The 22,561-nt window shown below is 46.2% G+C and overlaps 1 protein-coding gene across 1 annotated transcript in view; it reads right to left on the reverse strand.

The window, feature by feature from the left end:
- shank3a (SH3 and multiple ankyrin repeat domains 3a) overlaps positions 1-22,561 on the reverse strand; it is a 1,463,579-nt gene that overhangs the window by 979,880 nt on the left and 461,138 nt on the right. The window contains exons 7-8 of the mRNA XM_070897277.1: positions 20,589-20,756; positions 18,424-18,540 (exon numbers count right to left, since the gene is read on the reverse strand). Coding sequence (XP_070753378.1) covers positions 18,424-18,540; positions 20,589-20,756 — 285 coding nt within the window. The remainder of the gene's footprint in view (positions 1-18,423; positions 18,541-20,588; positions 20,757-22,561) is intronic.

The raw sequence follows: 22,561 nt of genomic DNA on the forward strand, positions 1-22,561 counted from the left end.
ATCACAAAGGAGAAGCAGAAACTGGGATTGTGGGAGCTGTGCTCCCTATTGATTGCAGGCCTAGTTATCAGGTGTGAGGTGCTATCAGTATTGCTGTACGTGGCGCAGGACTGGCCCTTTCCCCACCCTGCACCCCAACAGTCACCTAAGCCATCTTCCACTTTATCTGGAGATCGAAAATGAACTGTGTCCGCAGGGATACGATGTACAAATCTCCGGATAAAGGGGGAAAAGAACGTACTCAACATCGCCCTCATTCTGATGGCCACCTTTGTGAGCAGCTGCATCAAGCTGTGCATAGACCCTCGGTACACAAACACCAAATGTCACTGCGTGCTGAGGTTCTATATGTCCCTGGTGTTGCGAAGGAGGGATCTGGCCACGCTGCCACAAAACGCTCCAATCAGTTGGACCGTGTAGGACTACCTGTCCTTCATAGAAAAGTTTGTGCAGAAAAACACCTTTGACCACAAGGCCATAAAGCAGTGGTCTGCACGTAACGTCCTCGAGACCCTATGGAAAGAGGAGATGGGAGATCCTGTCATATGGTTTCCCCAAGCAGGCAGTCAAAGTCATTTGGCAGAATGCCTCATCGCCAGAGTTGTCCAACAAGCACCAAGACGTAACTTGGCTGGTGGTGAGAAGGGCCCTCCCGACAGATTCTTCAAGCGCAGCCGGCATCTCAGCACTACCACATGCTGTCCTCGAGTCGGCTGAGGTGGGGACGGGACCGTCATCCATTTCCTTCTGGAACGTGCCTTTGCAAAGAAGGTCTGGAAAGAGATGCAGTGGTTTCTGCCAAGGTTCATCCTGAGCAGCTCGGTAACACAGGACTCTGTGCTCTACGGACTGTTCCCAGGGACACACACCGAGGCAGACATCAACTGCTGCTGGAAGGCCATCAACTCGGTGAAAGACGCCCTTTGGTCTGCCTGAAACCTGATGGTCTTCCAGAGTAAGGAGCTGTTCACGACCTTTGCCACATTCCAAGGACTAGGACTACATGCTGAGGGATGCACTGAAGGTATAGGCACTTTGGGGAAGAGCCACAGTTTAAGGCCCTCCCACCACTGTACACCGAGGGGCTAGAACCAGTGTAAAAAAAAACTCAGAATAAATGAATTAGAAAATGTTTTTAATGAAAATGTACTTGTAATCTGTTTGTGTAAATAGAGTACCATGTATTGCTCTCATCTGTATTGTGCAATCTGTATTGTGATTTGTGGATTGTATTGTAATGTGTTTTGCCAACGTTCTATGAATAAAGTATATTTTTGAAATTAAAAAAAAAAATCTCTTTGGACTTATGGAGAACTGGTTAGTGCAGTGGGTCAGACACACGTGACAATGTGAGGTTAGTGTCTGTGTGTTATTCCTAGTGTGAGGTGAGAGTGGCTCTGTGTTACTCCCAGTGTGAGGTTCCAGTGTCTGTGTGTTATTCCCAGTGTGAGGTTGGACTCTCTGGCCCCGAAATTCACAGTCCCGGAAAGGACAGTTACTGCCTGTTTGCGACGACCATTCGTCAAAATCGAATGGCTGCCGCTTTGGGGTCAACTGGCCGACCCGACCCAAATTCAGGTCTGGGATTTTTCGGCCTAGACCCCATACCGCCCGATGCTGATGACCGCCGCAAGCGAGTCATCAGTTAGTGCACCACCACTTTTAATTTTAATTTTAATTCACATATTTAAGATCCGAATTGTTAACCTCTTTTTACACTTCCTTCTCCTGCTTTTTCTCTTTCCCTCAATGGTCGATATATAACTTGCTGTAAAATTGTTGTGAAGCGCCTTGGGATGTTTTACTGCGTTAAAGGCACTATATAAATAAAAGTTACTATTATTAATAATAAAAACGTTCCCACCTAAATTCAGCTCGATCCATTGATCCCCCGCCGCGTGGTGCCCCCGACAGGTTTTTCTGTCGGTGCACCATCTCCGCACTGAGTGCGGCCCGACAGTGCTGTGGCCCTTAAAGGGGAGGGCCCACTGCTGTGGTCGCCATCTATTAATTTTTGACGGCTGACTTCCCAATCAGCTGGCAAGACCACTCTTGGGTGCCAAGCCGCTGGCCCGGCCGAAATCCTCCCTGGTGGCCCAGTGGTCAAAGATAAAAAAATGACAGAATCTCTCCCATTTAACCGAGGGGAGAGAGCATGGTGACGCACACACGCTGTGACGTCACTACTACTCCACCGCTGATTGACAGTGGCGGAATCCTGGGTGACCAATATTCAGCCACTCAGCCTGGCTTTGAGTCTATGGCACACCCCCATTATGACACGTTTCCTCTGGGATTTTGAAAAATGTCAAAGTCCTGAAAATGGCTCTTTCGACCGCATCAAAGATCCGTGCGACAAGTACAAAGAAAAAAATCAGCTTTCCTGCGCTGCTGAATTTCGGCTCCTCTGTCTGTTATTCCTAGTGTGAGATTAGAGTGTCTGTGTGTTATTTCCAGTGTGAAGTTAGTGTCTGTGTGTTATTCCCAGTGTGAGGTTAGTGTGCGTGTTAGTCACAGAGTGAGGTTCGAGTGTCTGTATGTTATTCCCAGTGTGAGATTAGAGTGTCTGTGTGTTATTTCCAGTGTGAAGTTAGTGTCTGTGTGTTATTCCCAGTGTGAGGTTAGTGTGCGTGTTAGGCACAGAGTGAGGTTCGAGTGTCTGTGTGTTAGTCACAGTGTGAGGTTAGAGTGTCTGTGTGTTATTCCCAGTGTGAGATTAGTATGCGTATTAGTCACAGAGTGAGGTTCGAGTGTCTGTATGTTATTCCCAGTGTGAGATTAGAGTGTCTGTGTGTTATTCCCAGTGTGAGGTGTAGCGCACGACATTGCCCTCCACTTCCTGTGAGGGGCGGTAACCGGAATTTCGTCCCAGATATGCTGAAAGGCTGAGATGAGGTAGATGGAATAAGAGAAGACTCGTGTGGAGTATAAACACTGGCACAGATTTGTTGGGCCAAGTGGCCTGTTTCTGTGCTGTGTATTCTATGTAATTAAAAGATGTCAGAGAGTGTTTCTTTACACAGAGGTTGATCACTAATCGGAACAAGGCTGCCTTTGGCCTCTTTGAAAGTGATAGATATCAGCAACTGGACTCATTTAACAAACAGATGGAGGCTGTGATGGGGAGATAGTTGGATTTGTGAAGTGGGAGGAAGAGATCAAATGGGCTGAAGATCTTCTTCATCCTGCCCGATCATGTGACCCTGCGACACACATTATAAAAGAACTATAAGTGGACACTGGTAATTGAAGGGGCTCAGTGTGTATAGTATCCATCAAGTTCGTGTGTATGTGTGTGTGTGAATCTGTGTGTGTGTGTGTGTGTGTGTGTGTAAGTATCGATATTGTCTTCCATATTTTCTGTTAGGATTCATAAGAACATAAGAAATAGGAGCAGAAGTCGGGGCAAAACACCACGAGACCAGCAGCCGATCGGAGCAGAGATAAAGAGAGCCAGCCCAAGTAGCACCAACTGACCTGAAGACAAGAAGTAAAAAGAACCAAAATCAAAGTGTGGCGTCACAGGAAAGAAGGGAAGTTATTGGTGAGTTCTTCTCTCTATTCTCGAGCATTGGTTTGAACTAAGAGCTGGGATTAAAAACAAAACTTGAAAACTTAATTAAATAAATATATTTATTCATTCATTCATACGCAGTCCCTCGGAATCGAGGAAGACTTGCTTGCACTCCTGAAGTGAGTTCTCTGGTGGCTGAACAATCCAATACGAGAGCCATAGACTCTGTCACAGGTGGGACAGGTATTTGCCGAGGGAAGGGGTAAATATATTAGGGATGGCAGGGCAGACGATGCGTCACTGCTGCAGCATGTGGGAGCTGGTTGACCCCACTGCGGTCCATCGCGACCACATCTGCAGCAAGTGTCTACAGCTCGAGGAACTTCGGCTCCGTATTGATGAGCTGGAATCCGAGCTGCAGACACTACAACACATCAGGGAGGGGGAGAGTTACCTGGACGCCGCAATCCAGGAGCTAGTCACAACAATTAAGAGTAATTAATTCAAATTCAATCCATGCTCAGGAACAGGAGGGTGTTACTACGAGTGAGGAAGGTATGGGGACTCAGGAGGTAATGATGGAGGATCCTCAGCCCTTGCTCTTGTCCAACAGGTTCGAGGCTCTTACTCCCTGTGTGGATGAGAGCCGGGACTGCAGGGAGGATGAGCAAACTGACCACAGCACCGTGGTACAGGGGGCCATTCAAGTGGGGGGAGTAAAGAGAAACATTGTAGTGGTAGGGGACAGTATCATGAGGGGGATAGATAAGGTTCTCTGCAGCCGAGAACGTGAGTACCGAAGGCTGTGTTGCCTGCCCAGTGCCAGGGTTAAGGACATCTCCTCAGGGCTGGAGAGGAACTTGGAGTGGGAGGGGGAAGATCCAGTTGCCGTGGTCCATGTGGGTACCAACGACATAGGTATGACAAACAAAGAGATTCTGCTGAGGGATTATGAGCAGCTAGGGGCCAAATTCAAAAGCAGAACCACAAAGGTAATAATCTCTGGATTACTACCTGAGCCACGAGCAAATTTGCATAGGGTAAATAAGATCAGAGAGTTAATCACGTGGCTCAAAGACTGGTGTGGGAGAAATGGGTTTTGGTTTGTGGGACATTGGCAACTGCACTTGGGTAAGAGGGAGCTGTTCCATTGGGACGGGCTCCACTTAGACCGTGCTGGGACGAGGGTCCTGGCGAATCAAATAACTAGGGCTGTAGAGAGGGCTTTAAACTAATTAGTGGGGGGTGGGGGGGGGAGGGTTCAGATGAGCGAAAAATTTTTTAAAAATCAAAGAATGAGAAGGCAATAGAGCAGGAGAGCATGAAAACCAGAGCGTGACAGGAAGGGTGTAAGAATTCGGCGAAAACATCGACAGCAAAAGCATATACTTTTGGACAAAGTTTTGGACATTGCTTGGACAAATTTGGCTGTTACTGCAGACGGGCAGGCAGCTTAAAGTGGGACAGGTCCAAACATGTCCCACAGGAATACACATCAGGTGAAATGGAATCAATGGCTGAAATGACAGGAAGTTGGTTGATGGACAGGGCCCTTTGTCATGTAATCAGTGAGAGATTGGTCGATGCTCAAGACACAAAGGAAAGCTTTTCGACCAGCCAGACCTGTTGGAGCCTTATTGAGGAAATAGCCCAGTAACAAAGGAACAGGTCGAAGACATGATTTTTCAGTTGTACTGCCTCAGGCGAAGGACAGTTGAACTTTTGGCACGAGAAGAAGCATTTTTGCAGGTATAAGAGTGGCAGGTTTCAGCTGCCAGCTCTCTCTCTCTCGCTCCTCTTCGACGCTTACTCGCTTCATTCAATGCACAAGGACTGAGCAGTTGCAAGGTGACCAGGGCTGGGAACTAAATATTCAAGGGTACATGACAGTTCAGAAGGATAGACAGAAAGGAAAAGGAGGTGGGGTAGCTCTGTTAATAAAGGATGAGATCAGTGTATTAGTGAGAAATGATATTGGCTTAGAAGATCAATATGTTGAATCAGTTTGGGTGGAGATAAGGAATAATAAGGGGGAAAAGTCGCTGGTAGGCGTAGTCTATAGGCTGCCTAACCGTAGCTACATTGTTGGACGGAGTATAAATCAAGAAATAATGGAGGCTTGTAAAAAAGGAACGGCAATAATCATGGGCGATATTAACCTTCATATTGATTGGACAAAGCAAATTGGCCAGGGTAGCCTTGAGGAAGAGGTCATAGAGTGTATCCGGGATAGTTTCCTTGAACAGTACATTGCGGAACCAACCAGGGAGCAGGTTATCTTAGATCTGGTCCTGTGTAATGAGACAGGATTAATAAACAATCTCCTAGTAAACGATCCTCTGGGAATGAGTGACCATAACATGGTTGAATTTCAAATTCAGTTGGAGGGTGAGAAAGTTGGATCTCAAACCAGTGTCCTAAACTTAAATACAGGAGACTACAAAGGTATGAAGGCAGAGTTGGCTAAAGTGGATTTGGAAAATAGATTAAAGTGTTGATGAGCAGTGGCAGACATTTAAGGAGATATTTCATAACGCTCAACAAAATATATCCCAATGAGAAGGAAAGACTGTAAGAGAAGGGATAGCCATCCGTGGCTAACTAAGGAAATAAGGGATCGTATCAAATTGAAAACAACGGCATACAATGTGGCCAGGACTAGTGGGAGGCCAGAGGATTGGGAAACCTTTAAAAGCCAGCAAAGAAAGACTAAAAAAATAATAAAGCGAGTGAAGATAGATTATGAAAGTAAACTAGCACGAAATATAAAAACAGATACTAAGAGTTTCTACAGGTACATAAAAAGGAAAAGAGTGACTAAAGTAAATGTTGGTCCCTTAGAGGATGAGACTGGGGAATTAATAATGGCGAACAGGGAAATGGCAAAGACTTTGAACAAATATTTTGTATTGGTCTTTACAGTAGAAGACACTAAAAACATCCCAATAATGGATAATCAAGGGGCTATAGGGAGGGAGGAACTTAATACAATAACTATCACTAATGAAGTAGTACTCGGTTAAATAATGGGACTAAAGGCAGACAAGTCCCCTGGACCAGATGGCTTGCATCCTCGGGTCCTAAAAGAAGTGGCTGCAGTGAGAGTGGATGCATTGGTTGTAATCTATCAAAATTCCCTGGATTCTGGGGAGGTCCCAGCGGATTGGAAAACCACAAATGTAATGCCCCTATTTAAATAAGAAGGTAGATAGAACGCAGGAAACTATAGATCAGTTAACCTAACATCTGTCGTTGGGGAAAATGCTGGAGTCCATTATTAAGGAAGCAGTGGCAGGACATTTGTAAATGCATAATTCAATCATGCAGAGTCAGCATGGTTTTATGAAAGGGAAATCATGTTTGACAAATTTGCTGGAGTTCTTTGAGGATGTAACGAGCAGGGTGGATAAGGGAGAACCAGCGGATGTGGTGTATTTGGATTTCTAGAAGGCAATCGATAAGGTGCCACATAAAAGGTTACTGCACAAGATAAAAGTTTACGGGGTTGGGGGTAATATATTAGCATGGATAGAGGATTGGCTAACTAACAGAAAACAGAGAGTCGGGATAAACGGGTCATTTTCCAGTTGGCAAACAGTAACTAGTGGGGTGCCGCAGGGATCGGTGCTGGGCCTCAACTATTTACAATCTATATTAATGATTTGGATGAAGGGATCGAGTGTAAGACCAAGTTTGCTGATGATACAAAGATGGGTGGGAAAGCAAATTGTGAGGAGGAAACAGAAAATCTGCAAAGGGATATAGACAGGCTAAATGAGTGGGCAAAGATTTAGCAGATGGAGTATAATGTGGGAATATCCACTTTGGCAGAAAAAATAGAAAAGCAAATTATAATTTATATGGAGAAAAATTGCAAAGTGCAGAGAGACCTGGGGATCCTTGTATATGAAACACAAAAAGTTAGTATGCAGCTACAGCAAGTAATCAGGAAAGCAAAATGGAATGTTGGCCTTTATTGCAAGGGGTATAAGAGTATAAAAGCAGAGAAGTCCTGTTACAACTGTACAGGGTATTGGTGAGGCCACACCTGGAGTTGAGCCTATACTTATTGCCGTTCAGAAGAATGAAAGGTGATCTTATCGACACATATGAGATAATGAGGGAGCTCAACAAGGTGAATGCAGAGAGAATATTTCCACTCATAGGGGAAACTAAAACGACGGGCATAGTCTCAGAATAAGGGGCCGCTCATTTAAAACTGAGATGAGGAGGCATTTCTTCTCTCAGAGTGTTGTAAATCTCTGGAATTCTCTGCCCCAGAGAGCTGTGGAGGCTGGGTCATTGAATATATTTAAGGCGGAGATAGACAGATTTTTGAGCGATAAGGGAGTCAAAGGGTTATGGGGAGCGGGCAGGGAAGTGGAGCTGAGTTCATGAACAGATCAGCTATGATCTTATTAAATAGCAGAGCAGGTTCGAGGGGCCAAATGGCCTACTCCTGCTCCTATGTCTTATGTTCTTATATTCTTATGTAAGTAGGCCATTTGGCCACTCAAGCCTGCTCTGCCATTCAATAAGATCATGGCTGATCTGATCTTGGCCTCAACTCCACTTCCCTGTCTGCTCCCCATAACACTTAACTCCCTTATCACTCAATAATCTGTGACCCAGGCTCCACAGCTCTCTGGGGTAGATTCACGACCGTCTGAGAGAATAAATTCCTCCTCATCTCCGTTTTAAATTGGTGACCCCTTATTCTAAAACTATGCCCCTAGTTCTAAATTCCCCCATGGGGGCAAACATCCTCTCTGCATCTATCCTGTCAAGCCTCCTCATCATCTTATATGTTTCAATAAGATCACCTCTCATTCTTCTAAACTCCAATGAGTATAGGCCCAAGCTGCTCAACCTTTCTTCTTAAAACAACCCCTTCATCTCAGGAATAAACCTGGTGAACTCTCTCTGAACTGCCTCCAATGCAAGTATATCCCTCCTTAAATAAGGAGACCAGAACTGTATGCAGTACTCCAGGTGTTGTCTCACCAATGCCATGCCCCTTGCAATAAAGGCCAACATTCCATTTGCCTTCCTAATTACTTGCTGTACCTGCATGCTAACATTTTGTGTTTCATGAACAAGGACCCCCAGATCCCTCTCTATCACAGCATTTGTAATCTTCCATCCCCCTTGCATGTAGTTTTTTACTAGAATTATACGTAAACAAGCAGATTAGAAATGTAAATCCCTCCAATCGCACCATCGAGCGGCAGCAGTTCAATGAATGTAACATTGGATTAATGCAAGTTTTAAGAGCAGTTCAGAGACAACAATGTAGTGCAATATAATCTGAAGAATTCTGCTTTTTAAACGTTCCTATGTTTGATTGAAATACAATCCTGTTGGGCAAGAAACCCGATTGGCGAATGAGCAGGGTTCCCCCGCAGGATAGTGAAAGAGCCATTATATCGCCTTCAGACAGGGTCAGATGTGCCCCACCTGATCTCATTTTTCCAGCCCTACTTTCTCCCTCTTTCTCTTAAATGAATCCGATCTCCTGGCCCCATCAACCCTTCTTGCCGACTGTTGGTGACCCTGTTGTATCTGACGTCTGTCCTAATTCCACCACACACATTCTGCCCCCATAAAGAAAGACTTGCATTTATATAGCGCCTTTCACAACCACCGGACGTCCCAAAGCACTTTACAGCTCTTGAAGTGTAGTCACTGTTGTAAAATTGGAAACGCGGCAGTCAATTTGCACACAACAAGCTCTCACAAACAGCAATGTGATCATGACCAGATAATCTGTTTTAGTGACTTTGATTGAGGGATAAATATTGGGCAGGACACCAGGGATAACACCCCTGCTCTTCTTCAAAGTAGTGCCATGCGATCCCTCGTCCACCTGAGAGAGCAGACGAGTCCTCGGTTTAACAACTCATCCGAAAGATGGCATCTCTGACAGTGCAGCACTCCCTTAGTACTGCACTGGAGTATCAGCCTAGATTTTTGTGCTCAAGTCTCTGGAATGAGACTTGAACCCACAACTTTCTGACTCAGAGACGAGGGTGTTACCAACTGAGCCATGGCCATACCCACTTGTCATGCTGACGTAGGGCTGTTGGTAGATGTACAGATACTTACACACACTCTCTCAGGCATACACATACAGTCACACATTCTCATGCAGATTCACACTCTCTCTCTCTCTCTCCTCCTTTATGATACTCCTTAAAACCTATCTCTTAAACCAAGCTTTTAGCCACCCTGTCCTATTATCTCCCTATGTGGCTCGGTGTCAAATCCTGTTTGATAATGCTCTTGTGAAGTGCCTTGGAATGTTTTACTGCGTTAAAGGTGCTATATAAATGCAAGTTATTGTCATCGTATCTGACAGTGTTATTCAGGCTTTATTCTCTGTCCTGTTTAAAGGTCTAGTTTATCCAGTCATTTCTTACAGCTCTATCCTCGAACATCAGGATATTCACACTCCTCTGCATCACCTCTTGGGCCTGAATATATAGTGTTGAGCAAACTGGATCGCATTTTCTGGAATGGACGAACCAGGTGTCTGAAGTTGGCCTTGCCAACCTTTTGTTGTCGCACCAAAGCTAATGTCAAATTAGCCCTTCCCTTCCTGAAATCACTGGTTCTTATTGGGATTATGATTATATGGGAGTTCACTGCTAGTCAAGGGCCTGGGATGCTTCGTGTGAGGCGAATGTCCGCCAGAGCCACCACGCCTACTAATGCTCACTGCTCATGCAGAGAGCGGTCGCTTGGATGAGGTATGCGGGCGGGAAGAGCCTGTGGAGCCTAGACCCCAGCAAGAGCCGGTGTCTTCAGGAGACAAAGAGGAGAATTGGAGCCACCAGAAGAGCCAGGCTGGGCCTCGGCTTCAAAAGAAGCTTGGAGGCAAAAAAAAGAATCTACTTCCTATCAAAAGACCATAGGGGGATAGTGCTGACTATGCAGGACATAATTAATAAGGAAAGATTCCAGGCTCATCCATCAAGTTACAGTCTGCTTCCTGTCTTTACAGAGCAGTCTGGTGATCGATCTGTGACACAGGAGGTCTGTAGGCAGGAATTAGTAATATGCAGAGTGACATGCGTACATCTTAACAACAGAAAATCAGACATGCGCTCGAGCAACAGGTACAGCAATGAGCCTGTTCACTATCTTTCACCTCAGAGTACCTGGGTTTTAATCCAGGCTAGACTGACAGGATGAAAGACTCCTCTCTAATAGTCCAGGGTGAAGTTTGAGAATCTGGATACACTGCACTCACTATCAATCCCAATCCTCAATCCTTCTTACAGGGTATGACAGGGTAGATGCAGGGAGGATGTTTCCTCTGGCTGGAGAATATACAACCAGGGGTCTCAGAATAAGGGGTCGGCCATTTAGGACTGAGATGAGGAGGGTGGTGAATCTTTGGAATTCTCTACCCCAGAGGGCTGTGGAGACTCAGTCATTGAGTATATTCAAGACAGAGATCGATAGATTTTTAGATATTAAGGGGATCAAAGGATATGGGGGTAGTGCAGGAAAGTGGAGTTGAGGTAGAAGATCAGCCATAATCTTATTGAATGGTGGAGAAGACTCGAAGGGCCGAATGGCCTACTCCTGCTCCTATCTCTTATGTTCTTATGTTCTTATCCAAAGCAATGGCTGGTTTGGAAAGGAAAACAATAGGGGAACAGTTCAGAGTGAATGGGGTAAACTTTACTCTGCATTTAACCCATGCTATATCTGCCCTAGGAGTGTTTCTTGGGACAGTGTAGAGGGAGGTTTACTCTGTATCTAACCCATGTCGTATCTGCTCTGAGAGTGTTTGACGGGACAGAGCTTTACTGAGGAAGAGAGTACCTCCGATGGAAGACTGTGTCCCCGGTGTGCTAGGCCAATATTTATCCCTCAATCAACATCACTAAAACAGATTATCTGGTCATTATCATACTGCTGTTTGTGGGAGCTTGCTGTGCGCAAATTGGCTGTCTCGTTTCCTACATTACAGCAGTGACTATGCTTCAAAAGTACTTAATTGGCTGTAAAGTGCTTTGGGACATACTGAAGTTGTGAAAGATGCTATATAAATGCAAGTCTTTCTTTCTGATAACCACTGAAGGAAGATCAACTAAGTAGCTGGTGGGAATACGTCAGCCCATTTCAATTCTGCAGACAGCTGGTTTGTCCACTCCAGGAAGTGCAATCCCGTCTGCTCAACACTTCATCAAAGGGTCAATCAGGCCCAAAAGGTGTGTTCACCAAGATATATTTGCAATGACATTGATCTGCATTCCTTAATACGTAACATATATCTTAAGGGGCTTCCAGGATACTTGAGTGCAGTCGAATACTGGAGCCCGGGTGTCCCTTTGTCAGCTATGCTTTACAATCTGTTGGAAGTGCTGTCTTTTGGATGAGACATTAAACCCAGGCCCCGTCTGTTCTCTCAAGCAGATGTAAAATATCCCATGGTGATTTTTTTCGAGGTATCCCCGGTTTCCTTGGTCAATGTTTATCCCTCAATCAACATCATTAAAACAGATTATCTGGTCTTTATTACATTGTTGTTTGTGGGAGTTTGGGGTGCACAAATTGGCTGGCGCATTTCCTACAATACCACAGTGATTACACTTCAAAAGTAGCTGTAAAGTGCTTTGCGACGTCCTGAGATCATACAAGGCACTATATAAATGCAAATGTTCTTTCTTATAACCAATGAAGGAAGATCAACTAAGCAGCTGGTGGGAATATGTCAGCCCCCTTCAATTCTGTAACCTCTGAGAATCTGCCCTGTGCTTTGTTAATCTGCGCGTATCCATGTAGAATCGTGGCCCAGTGAACATTCGGAGATGCAAACCCTGCTTTGAACTGTAAAAGCAGGAACATGGGCCTGGGCGTGGGTACTTTCAGCAAAATGAAAGCAATAGATGTGCAACTGAAAGGAAGAAGGAAACAGGAAGGAAATGACGAGAGGGCAGAGAAACAGTGTACACATTCCCAGCCCATACAGAAACATGCCAGAGTTGATGTTATTAACAGCTTGAGTAATTAAATTATTCATCCTAGAGAGCAGGCCAGAATATTAATGTCAATCAATAATTTGTCATGTTCTCCATGTGCTTTGATGTGTATATTTTTCACACCATGTTTTCTCAGGTTACTTTAACTGACTAGACAGTCTTTGACTGAGAAGACTTGTAAGGCATCCGTACAAAGTCTGATTCATCTTCACTAGAACCAAACCCCTGCAGTGCAGCTTGGTTTTAATGACACATTAATGAGCTTCCAGTTAATATTCTTCTAAAAGTCACCAATTATATCCTGCTGCACCTGGTATTGGTTTAAAAGAATGATTAAATAAAGGGAGTTTAAGCAGCCAATTACTTTTGGCACCTCATTATTCTACTAGAAACCAGCAGATTCTGGATTTTGCTCACACACAATAATGTCTAAATTCATCACCTCCAAAGTGTCCAAGACCCATAACCGAAAAGGTCCTGATCATCAGGAGCATTGTAAACAATGAGCCTCAGTCACTCACTTGTAGGCTGTGAGTGCATAAACAATATTAACATTGTAATAGAGACCTTGTGACGTCACACAGCCACTGAGAGGATGAATAAGAATGAATGGAAAGTTCATCTGCTTATTCAAATCCCCGGAATAGTCAGGACTCATCATTCCATTGAAAGTCGTCTCCAATCTGTGGGTAACATCCCACTGAAAGTTCCTCCACTCTGTGGGTAACACCCAAATGAAAGTCCCTCCAGTCTGTGGGTAACACCCCATTGAAAGTACCTTCCCATCTGTGGGTAACACTCCACTGAAAGTTCCTCCACTCTGTGGGTAGCACCCCATTGAAAGTCCCTCCAGTCTGTGGGTAATACACCATTGAAAGTCCCTCCAGTCTGGGGTACCACACCATTGAAAGTCCCTCCAGTCTGTGGGTAATACACCATTGAAAGTCCCTCCAGTCTGTGGGTAACACACCATTGAAAGTCCCTCCAGTCTGTGGGTAATACACCATTGAAAGTCCCTCCAGTCTGTGGGTAATACACCATTGAAAGTCCCTCCAGTCTGGGGTACCACACCATTGAAAGTCCCCACCAAACTGTGAGTACACCACCATTGAAAGTCCCCTCCAGTCTGTGGGTAATATTCCATTTAGAGTCCCTTCCAATCTGTGGGTAACTCACCATTAAAAGTCCCCTCCAATCTGTGTGAAACATGCAATTTAACGTCCCCTCGAAACTGATGGTAACACCATTAAAAGTCCCCATCAAATTGATGGGTAACTCACCATTAAAAGTCCCTTCCAAACTGATGGGTAATACATCACTGAAAATCTCCTCCAAACTGTGGGTCACCACCACCTCTCTCTGCCCAGCACTGCATGTGATTTGTCACACTGCTTGTCCAGCATCCAGTATTGGATATGCAGAAATTTCCTTTGATTAGATATTGTGAAGACTAAAGCCATTGTCTTTGGCCCCGCCACAAACACCATTCTCTAGCCACTGATTCAACCCCTCTACCAGATTATTATCTGAGGCTGAATCAGATTGTTTGCAACCTCGGCATCCTATTTGACCCTGAACTGTGCTTCCAACCCCATATCATATCCATTACAAAGCCTGCCTTGTGATGTTTTCCTGTGTTAAAGGAACTATATAAATGCACATTGTTGTTGTCCTTACCTAGTTTGGGCCTAAATGTGACTCTAATGTGGCCTAGCAAACCATTTGGTTGTATGAGGACAACTCGGGATAGGCAATAAATGCCTATGTTAATGGTTTTAACCCTGTATATAAATGTGCAAGCTGTTGTTGCAATGAATTCTTTTGCAAGTACACTGTAATGTTATTCTGATGCCTTTCAAAGATAAGGAGGAACCCATGAGGGTACTGGATAGAAGCAGTAGCTGAAATAAATCTTAAAAAGAGTTCTTAGGCACTCAAAGACACCCTCAGAAACTCATTGGCCATTCAATTCCACTCTCCAAACATTGGGCCCAAATTTGGTTCACCTGCTTTTTCGGCGCACTCACGTGAGATGCGCCGACTTCCTAGGATAAAAACGGCGCCAAAAAGTTGTCCCCACATTCTGGCCACTCTGTGGCCTCTCCCGTGGCAATTCAATTAGGGGACAGAGCTAGGGCCCTGCGCTCAAAAGAGTGCTGGCAGCTCAACGCATGCGCACTGGAGGTTTCATGCATGTGCAATAGCTCTTCTGCAGCATGAGACCCAATGTCCCGCCCCTATCCCAGGCCGAGTGGCGTCACGAGAGAAGTCAGCAGTCCCTCGGAGGAGAAGTCAGTAGTCCCTCGGAGGAGAAGTCCACAAGTCCTTCGGAGGGAGAAGTCAGCAGTCCCTTGGAGAGAGAAGTCCACCAGTCCCTCGGAGGAAAAGTCCACCAGTCCCTCGGAGTTGACTCCTGCAACCACCATGTTCTGCGAGCCCAGCCTGCTGTGTGTTGTGTGTGGCCAGTTCCCTGCGCTCGCTCTCCCACCCGGGCATCCCACCCACCCGCACCTATCCCCAATAGAGTGGCCTCTCGCACCGGCTGGATATCAGAGCAAATCAGTTATAAGTGTGACATACTTTGCAAGTGCGAGATGCAAGATTTAATACATGTATAAAAGATGACTTTTATTTTAATTCATTCTCAGCTAGGTCTTTTGATAGAGCATTATAGTGATGTGTATCATTTCATCTTGGATAAGAGAAAGAGGCATATCATGATCTGCCCTATTTGAAACTCTTAGTGTATGTGTGTTTTTAAGATTTTTCTTTCTACTCTGTCCTCTCTTAAATCTTGTACACCACATATCATTCCAAACCAACGGGAGGCCTGGTTGGATTGAAGACAGCTCCAAAGCCTCCAGAAAGGTTGCTTTATTGGCTGTTAGAACATGGATAAGGGCAGCATAGGGTGGTGTGCTGGTTATTTTTTTAACTGGCTCCTGCAGCCTCCGTGTTCTGCGAGCCCAGCCTGCTGTGTGTTGTGTGTGGCCATTTCGCTGCGCGCTCTCTCCCACCCGGGCGTTCCACCCACCCGCACCTATCTCCGGCCGAGTGGCCTCTCGCATCGACAGGCCCGCTGACTTCCCAGGCCGAGTTATGAAGGTAGGACTTAAGTTTATTTATTTATTTATTATTGATGGTTTTTATGCTTCTTGAATGTTGCTGCGAAGATGTTTGATACTTTGCAAGGTCCTCTCTGCTTCCCTTCCCCCCCCTAATCTCTGGCTACCTGCACTGATTTCTTAACTCTCCGCAAGGGTTTTCTGTGCGGCCACAAATTAGTTTGGAGCAACTATTAGCTGTCCAAACTGGCTTAAATGGACAAAACAGGTGTAGGTGGCTGGTAACGCCCCCTTTTGAAAAAAAATCCTAACCATCTCTCTTACACTGGCGCAAATTAAATGTGCAGAATGGGGATTTTTAAGGTACTCCAGAAAAATCAAGTTGCTCCAAAAATAACGGAGCAACTCCGAGGCAAATTTGGGCCCTATAAGCTGAGTGCACTGTGCAAATCCTCCACTAGAATTAAAAGATTATTGATTAGGTGACATCAAAATTCTTTAGGTGGCACAAGGGTTGGGTTTTAAAAGCCTCTAGATCTCTAGATCGTACTTTGAAGGGGAATCTCAGGAACGAGAAGATGTGCTGGGAGACCCTGAGAAAGAATGAGTCAGTGAAGGAGACAGTGCGATGAGCTTTTATATTAGCACAGAGAGGATGAAGGGAGGAGGAAGACTGAGTAGGACGGGAGATTTGGAGCTGAGGAGGAACAAGAGAGGAGAGTTAAAGGAGCACTGACCAAAGTATAATTGATAAAACAGAGACAGAAACAGTTGTAATGAGAGCAAGAGGTGTTTTTTTGAAAGCACAGTTTTAACAAAGGCCTCCTTGCCCTGTTAAAATTTGACTGCTCTCTGTTAGACTATTGTGCTTTGCGATTCTGTATCAGTTGCAAGTCAAGGACAAATTCATTTCTCCAGAGGCTGTCACGTATATATTGATAATCACTGCAGCGATTCACCAATCAGCATAGAAAGTCACAGCGTGAAACAAGACGACAGAGCCCATTTCGAATTGCACTAAAGAAGCAGCCTTATCTAAACTGGGGCTCGAGACTGCCTGTCAGACACTATCAGAGAGCAGACTGCCACTGTGAACAGCCTGTCACCTGGGACTCCACAACCAATTTCAATCAATAATTCCCTGGCGTTCACAACTTATCTCAAACTGTGTCCTTGACTGACAGTGAAGATCAGGAATACAAGTGCCTTTCTCCTGGATTTTAAGAACAAATGAAAAGTTCTTTGGGAGATACAAAAAAAGTGCTGGGCACTAGTTTTCTCTTCAATTTCTGCTTTGTTGACCCCAGTTTTCAGCCCGCTGACCCTTGCTGGGGCACTGGTTCCATCGGTGTGGGGCGCCCTGTGTTTGCTGGCATAGTGAGGGCCAGCGGGATATTCAACAGTGGAGGGTATATCAGCCTAGCCCAATCCTGTCTCGGGTCGATGACCCCATGCTTTTTAGCAGCCATCACTGCCTGGCCATGAAGCTTATTTCCCCCCTTCCTAACCCAGGGGCACTGAGGCTAGTTGTTGCGCTCCGACCACTAATCCCCTTCTGACAACATTCAGGGCACTTCTGTCTGGCCTCCACTACCTTCCCTGCCTATGAGGAGTTCCACCCTGGCAGAACACCACCACTGTGAGGAGAATCCCGGGCCCAAGAGTCAGCGTGGCCAATTGACCTTGAGGGCAACGCACCCCAGTACATTCCTATTCACACCTGACAGCACATTTTCACTTTTCAGTAGGTGTTCCTGGATGGAGACCAGGAGGGGGAATCCTGGCAAGTTATTCCCCTCCTCAGGCCAGGAGCAGTGTGACCAATATTCCCTTTAAGCTGCGCAGCTGTGTAGCGCTCTGGAGGTCCCGGGCAGCTGGTGAGCCAGCTTTTTAATTGGGATAAAACATGCACACGCGATATTTTGAATGGGCCGCACAGCCCGTAAAGGGGCTACGCGACCCAAAAGAAATTAGAGGGAACATTGAGTGTGGCCCTAATCACAAACATAGAAACATAGAAAATAGGTGCAGGAGCAGGCCACTTGGTCCTTCGAGCCTGCACCACCATTCAATATGATCGTGGCCCAGAAATCAAAACACAGACCTGCTGGCCCGTGTGTCTCAGCTGGAGATTAAATCTACAAACTCGGGGGCGCCCTGAGTGGTAGTAACATCCCTTCCGGTTTGGACATTTGAACAAAGTGTAGTGGGCAGCCAGCAATACAACTACGTGCTCCTAGCCTGGCAGCAGTAAACACAGGTCAAAGGCTGTTGCCTATAATAAAACATACAACATCTCCCTGGATCCCTGGGTCACCCTTCCCGCCTCCACTCTCCCCCTATCCCCTCACATTTCCTGGATCCACTCACCTTCCCCTTCACTCTCCCCTACCCACTTTCACTTTCCCCTTACCCGCCTCATCCTACATGCCTCCACTCTCCCCTAACCCCAACAATCCTTCCCACCTCCACTCTCCCCCTATCCCTCACACTTCCCGCTACCCCTCTCACACTTCTTGGCTCCACTCACCTCTTTCCACCCACTTCACCCTTCCTGCCTCCACTCACCTCTCCCTACCCCCTCATCCTTCCCGCCTCCACTATCCCCTACCTCACTCACTCTTCCTGCCTCCACTCACCTCCTACTACCACCTCCACTCTCACCCTTCCTGTTTCCACTTCCCTCTCGCTACCCTATTCAATGTTCTTGCCTCGACTCTCCCCCTACCCTCATCACCTTTCCTGCCTCCATTCTCCCCTACCCCATGCATCATTCCTGCCTCCGCCTCCACTCACCTCCCCATTCCCCTGCCCAACTCCCTCTCCCCCTCCCTCCCCCTTTCCCACTGACCTGATTGTAGAGTGCACAGATGTGCAGAGCGGTGTTCCCTGAGGCATTCTGAGTGCTCATGTCTGCTCCGTAAAACAGCAGGTGTTCCAGATGTTGCACATGTCCATACCGACAGGCCTGAGTCAGAACAAGAGATGGTTTTAGCTATGGTAGCACATCACTGATATTTTTTGTATAATTTATTCGGGATGTGCGTTTCGCTGGCAAGGCTGACATTTATTGCCCATCCCTAGATGTTCTCATTTAACTATGTGGCTTGCTAGGCCACTTCAAAGTGCAGTTAAGAGTCAATCACATTGCTGTGGGACTGGAGTCACATATAGACCAGACCAGGCAAGGACAACAACAACAGCATTTACATAGGGCCGGAGATGAGGGGGTTACCTTATGATGATAGATTGAGTAGACTGGGTCTTTACTCGTTGGAGTTCAGAAGGATGAGGGGTGATCTTATAGAAACATTTAAAATAATGAAAGGGATAGACAAGATAGAGGCGGAGAGGTTGTTTCCACTGGTCGGGGAGACTAGAACTAGGGGGCACAGCATCAAAATACGGGGGAGCCAATTTAAAACCGAGTTAAGAAGGAATTTCTTCTCCCAGAGGGTTGTGAATCTGTGGAATTTTCTGCCCAAGGAAGCAGTTGAGGCTAGCTCATTGAATGTATTCAAGTCACAGATAGATAGATTTTTAACCAATAAGGGAATTAAGGGTTACGGGGAGCGGGCGGGTAAGTGGAGCTGAGTCCACGGCCAGATCAGCCATGATCTTATTGAATGGCGGAGCAGGCTCAAGGGGCTAGATGGCCTACTCCTGTTCCTAATTCTTATGTTCTTATGTTTAACACAGTGCAACATCCAAAGGCGCTTCACAGAAGCGTAATGCAGCAAAAATCGACACTGAGCCAAAGAGAGAGATATTATGACAGATGACTAAAAGCTTGGTCAAAGAGGTAGGTTTTAAGGAATGTCTTTAAAGGAGGAGGGAGAGGTGGAGAGGTTTAGGGAGGGAATTCCAGAGCTTAGGGCCGAGGCAGCTGTAGGTGCGGCTACCAATGGCAGGGTGAAAGGAGTAGGAGATGCACAAGAGGCCAAAGTTGGAGGAATGCAGCGTGCTCGGAGGGTTGTTGGGCTGCGGATGGTTACACAGTAGGGAGGGGCAAGGCCATAGAGGGATTTGAACACGAGGATGAGAATTTTTAAAATCGAGGCATTTGTGGTCCGGGACCCAATGTAGGTCAGCGAGTACAGAGATGATGAGTGAGTGGGACAACAAGTTTCCTTCCCTAAAGGACATTAGTGATGGTGAAAAGGTTAAAGGTTAAAATTAAATCAATATTTTATGCCTCTTTTTGTAATCCAGAAAAAACAGACAGAAACTGTTGTGAAATGTCACTGAAATCTGGTATCAATGGAGATATTGAGCCAATTTTCTTCTGCTTTGTGCCTCAGAAAATTTCTTGGAGGCAAAGCAGAGGGAAAAGAATGCCAAGTCTCCGTTCCCTTTGCCGGTCTCCTTTAGCTTGGAATGGAAGCAGCCATTAAAGTGCAATGCTAATGGGCTGGAGTGCCATCAATACAGCTCCGCCTCATCTTCCTGAACATGGGCTTTGTAGGTTGAGCCAAGAACCTGAGATTGGAAGGCCTAAGAAGGAGCTGCTAGAAACTTCCTCACATATCATCCTCAGGAGGGTCATTAAGGCTTGAAGCCTTCTGGCTACTATGTGTGGACGGAAACCAAAAGGTCTCGAAGGCAGGGACTGCCCAGACCTCCCCCCACTTTTGAGTGCAATGCCCTCCTAGCGGCACTGGTGTGCTGGAGGCACATTAGCGTTTCGGTAATGACGTGAACCTGCAAATACGGGCAAGGTCAGGTCCCTTTTGGAGCACTCTGCCTGACGCGCTCAACAGAAGATGGAGATGTGCACTTACCTACAAAGAACCTGATGTCTCCTTCCCCTCCCTCCCCACCCTAACCTCTATCCCTACCCCCACTCCAGCAGAATCTCAGGACTCCTTCTGTGAGCAATCGTGGAGGGATGGGCGGGCTTGCATTCTACTACTCCGACCTATTACCTCATCACCCATTGTGCAATGACACCCCATTTCAAATGATATAGTCAGTACATTCTGTCTTCTGACAGCCACTTGGCAGTGAATTGTTTACCTGATGGATCTCCTGCCAGCCATTCTCATCCATGCAGCCCACGTTGGCATGGTCATGCAGAATCAGTTCACAGCAATAAGGGTCTCCTCCCACCATCGAACTGTGGTACAAAGGCGTTAACCCTCGGCTGTCCTTGTAATCCGGAGAAGCACCCAAATCCAACAGGGTCTGTGCAAAAGAGACAAGCACAAGGAGGTTACTATAGGATGTACAGTAACACAGCACAGTTACTGTAGGATATACAGTCACATAGTATGGTTATTGTAGGATATTCAGCCACACAGCACTGTTACTGTAGGATGTACAGTCATACAGTATGGTTCCTGAAGGGTATACAGCCACACAACATGGTTACTGTAGGATATACAGCCACACAACACGCTTACTGTAGGATGTACAGTCACAGCATGGTTACTGTAGGATATACAGTCACACAACACGGTTACTGTAGGATGTACAGTCACACAATATGGTTACTGTAGGATATAAAGCCACAGCATGGTTACTGTAGGATGTGCAGTCATAGCATGGTTACTGTAGGGTGTACAGTCATGGCATGGTTATTGTAGTTATCAAGATCCACAGCACGGCCCTGGACAACATGGACCACTTCCCATATCTCGGGAACCTCCTATCAACAAGAGCAGGCATTGACGACGAGATCCAACACCGCCTCCAGTGCGCCAATGCAGCCTTCGGGCACCTGAGGAAAAGAGTGTTTGAAGACCACGCCCTCAACACTGCCACCAAGCTCATGGTCTACAAGGCTGCAGTAATACGCGCCCTCCTGTATGGCTCAGAAACATGGACCATGTACAGTAGACACCGCAAGTCGCTGGAGAAATACCACCAATGATGTCTCCGCAAGATCCTATAAATCTCCTGGGAGGACAGACGCACCAACATTAGCCTCCTCGACCAGGCCAACATCCCCAGCATTGAAGCATTGACCACACTTGATCAGCTCCGCTGGGCAGGCCACATAGTTCACATGCCAGGCACAAGACTCCCAAATCAAGCGCTCGACTCGGAACTCCTTCACGGCAAACAAGCCAAAGGTGGGCAGCTGAAATGTTACAAGGATACCCTCAAAGCCTCCCTGATAAAGTACAACCTTCCCACTGACACCTGGGAGTCCCTGGCCAAAGACCGTCCTAAGTGGAGGAAGGGCATCTAGGAGGGCAGTGAACACTTTGAATCACGTCGCTGAGAGCGTGCAGAAACCAAGCGCAGGCAGCGGAACGAGCATGTGGCAAACGAGTCCCACCCACCCCTTCCCTCAGCGACTCTCTGCCCCACCTGTGACAGAGACTTGGTTCTCGTATTGGACTGTACAGCCACCTAAGAACTCATGTTAAGAGTGGAAGCAAGTCTTCCTCGATTCTGAGGGACTGCCTATGATGATGATGGTTACTATAGGGTGTACAGTCATAGCATGGTTATTGTAAGGTGTAGTAACAGAGAGTGGTTACTGTAGGATGTACAGTCACAGCACGGTTACTATAGGATGTGCAGTCACAGCACGGTTACTATAGGATGTGCAGTCACAGCACGGTTACTATAGGATGTGCAGTCACAGAGTGGTTATTGTAGGGTGTAGTAACAGAGAGTGGTTACTGTAGGATGAACAAGTTGCACAGAGTGGTTAATGTTGTAATGAAAGAAACACATCAGCCAATTTTCACACAGCAAGTTCCCAGGGATTTGATACGGTAGATCCAAAGGAACTGTTTCCTCCGGTGAGGGAATCCAGAACCAGTGGGCACAATCTTAAAATTAGAAGTAGGCCATTCAGGAGTGAAATCATGAAGCATTTTTCACAGAAAGGGTAGACGAAATCTGAAACTCTCTCCCTAAAGGCTGTGGATGCATATTACATTTTCCTCTGTCAAAACTAATTTTACACACAGACAAACTTTTCCACCAGCATGAATAAATGCGGCAATATTGACCACTTAGTTCTGTGAGTATCT

Source organism: Pristiophorus japonicus, chromosome 13 (assembly GCF_044704955.1).
Source record: "Pristiophorus japonicus isolate sPriJap1 chromosome 13, sPriJap1.hap1, whole genome shotgun sequence".
Lineage (NCBI taxonomy): Eukaryota > Metazoa > Chordata > Chondrichthyes > Pristiophoridae > Pristiophorus > Pristiophorus japonicus.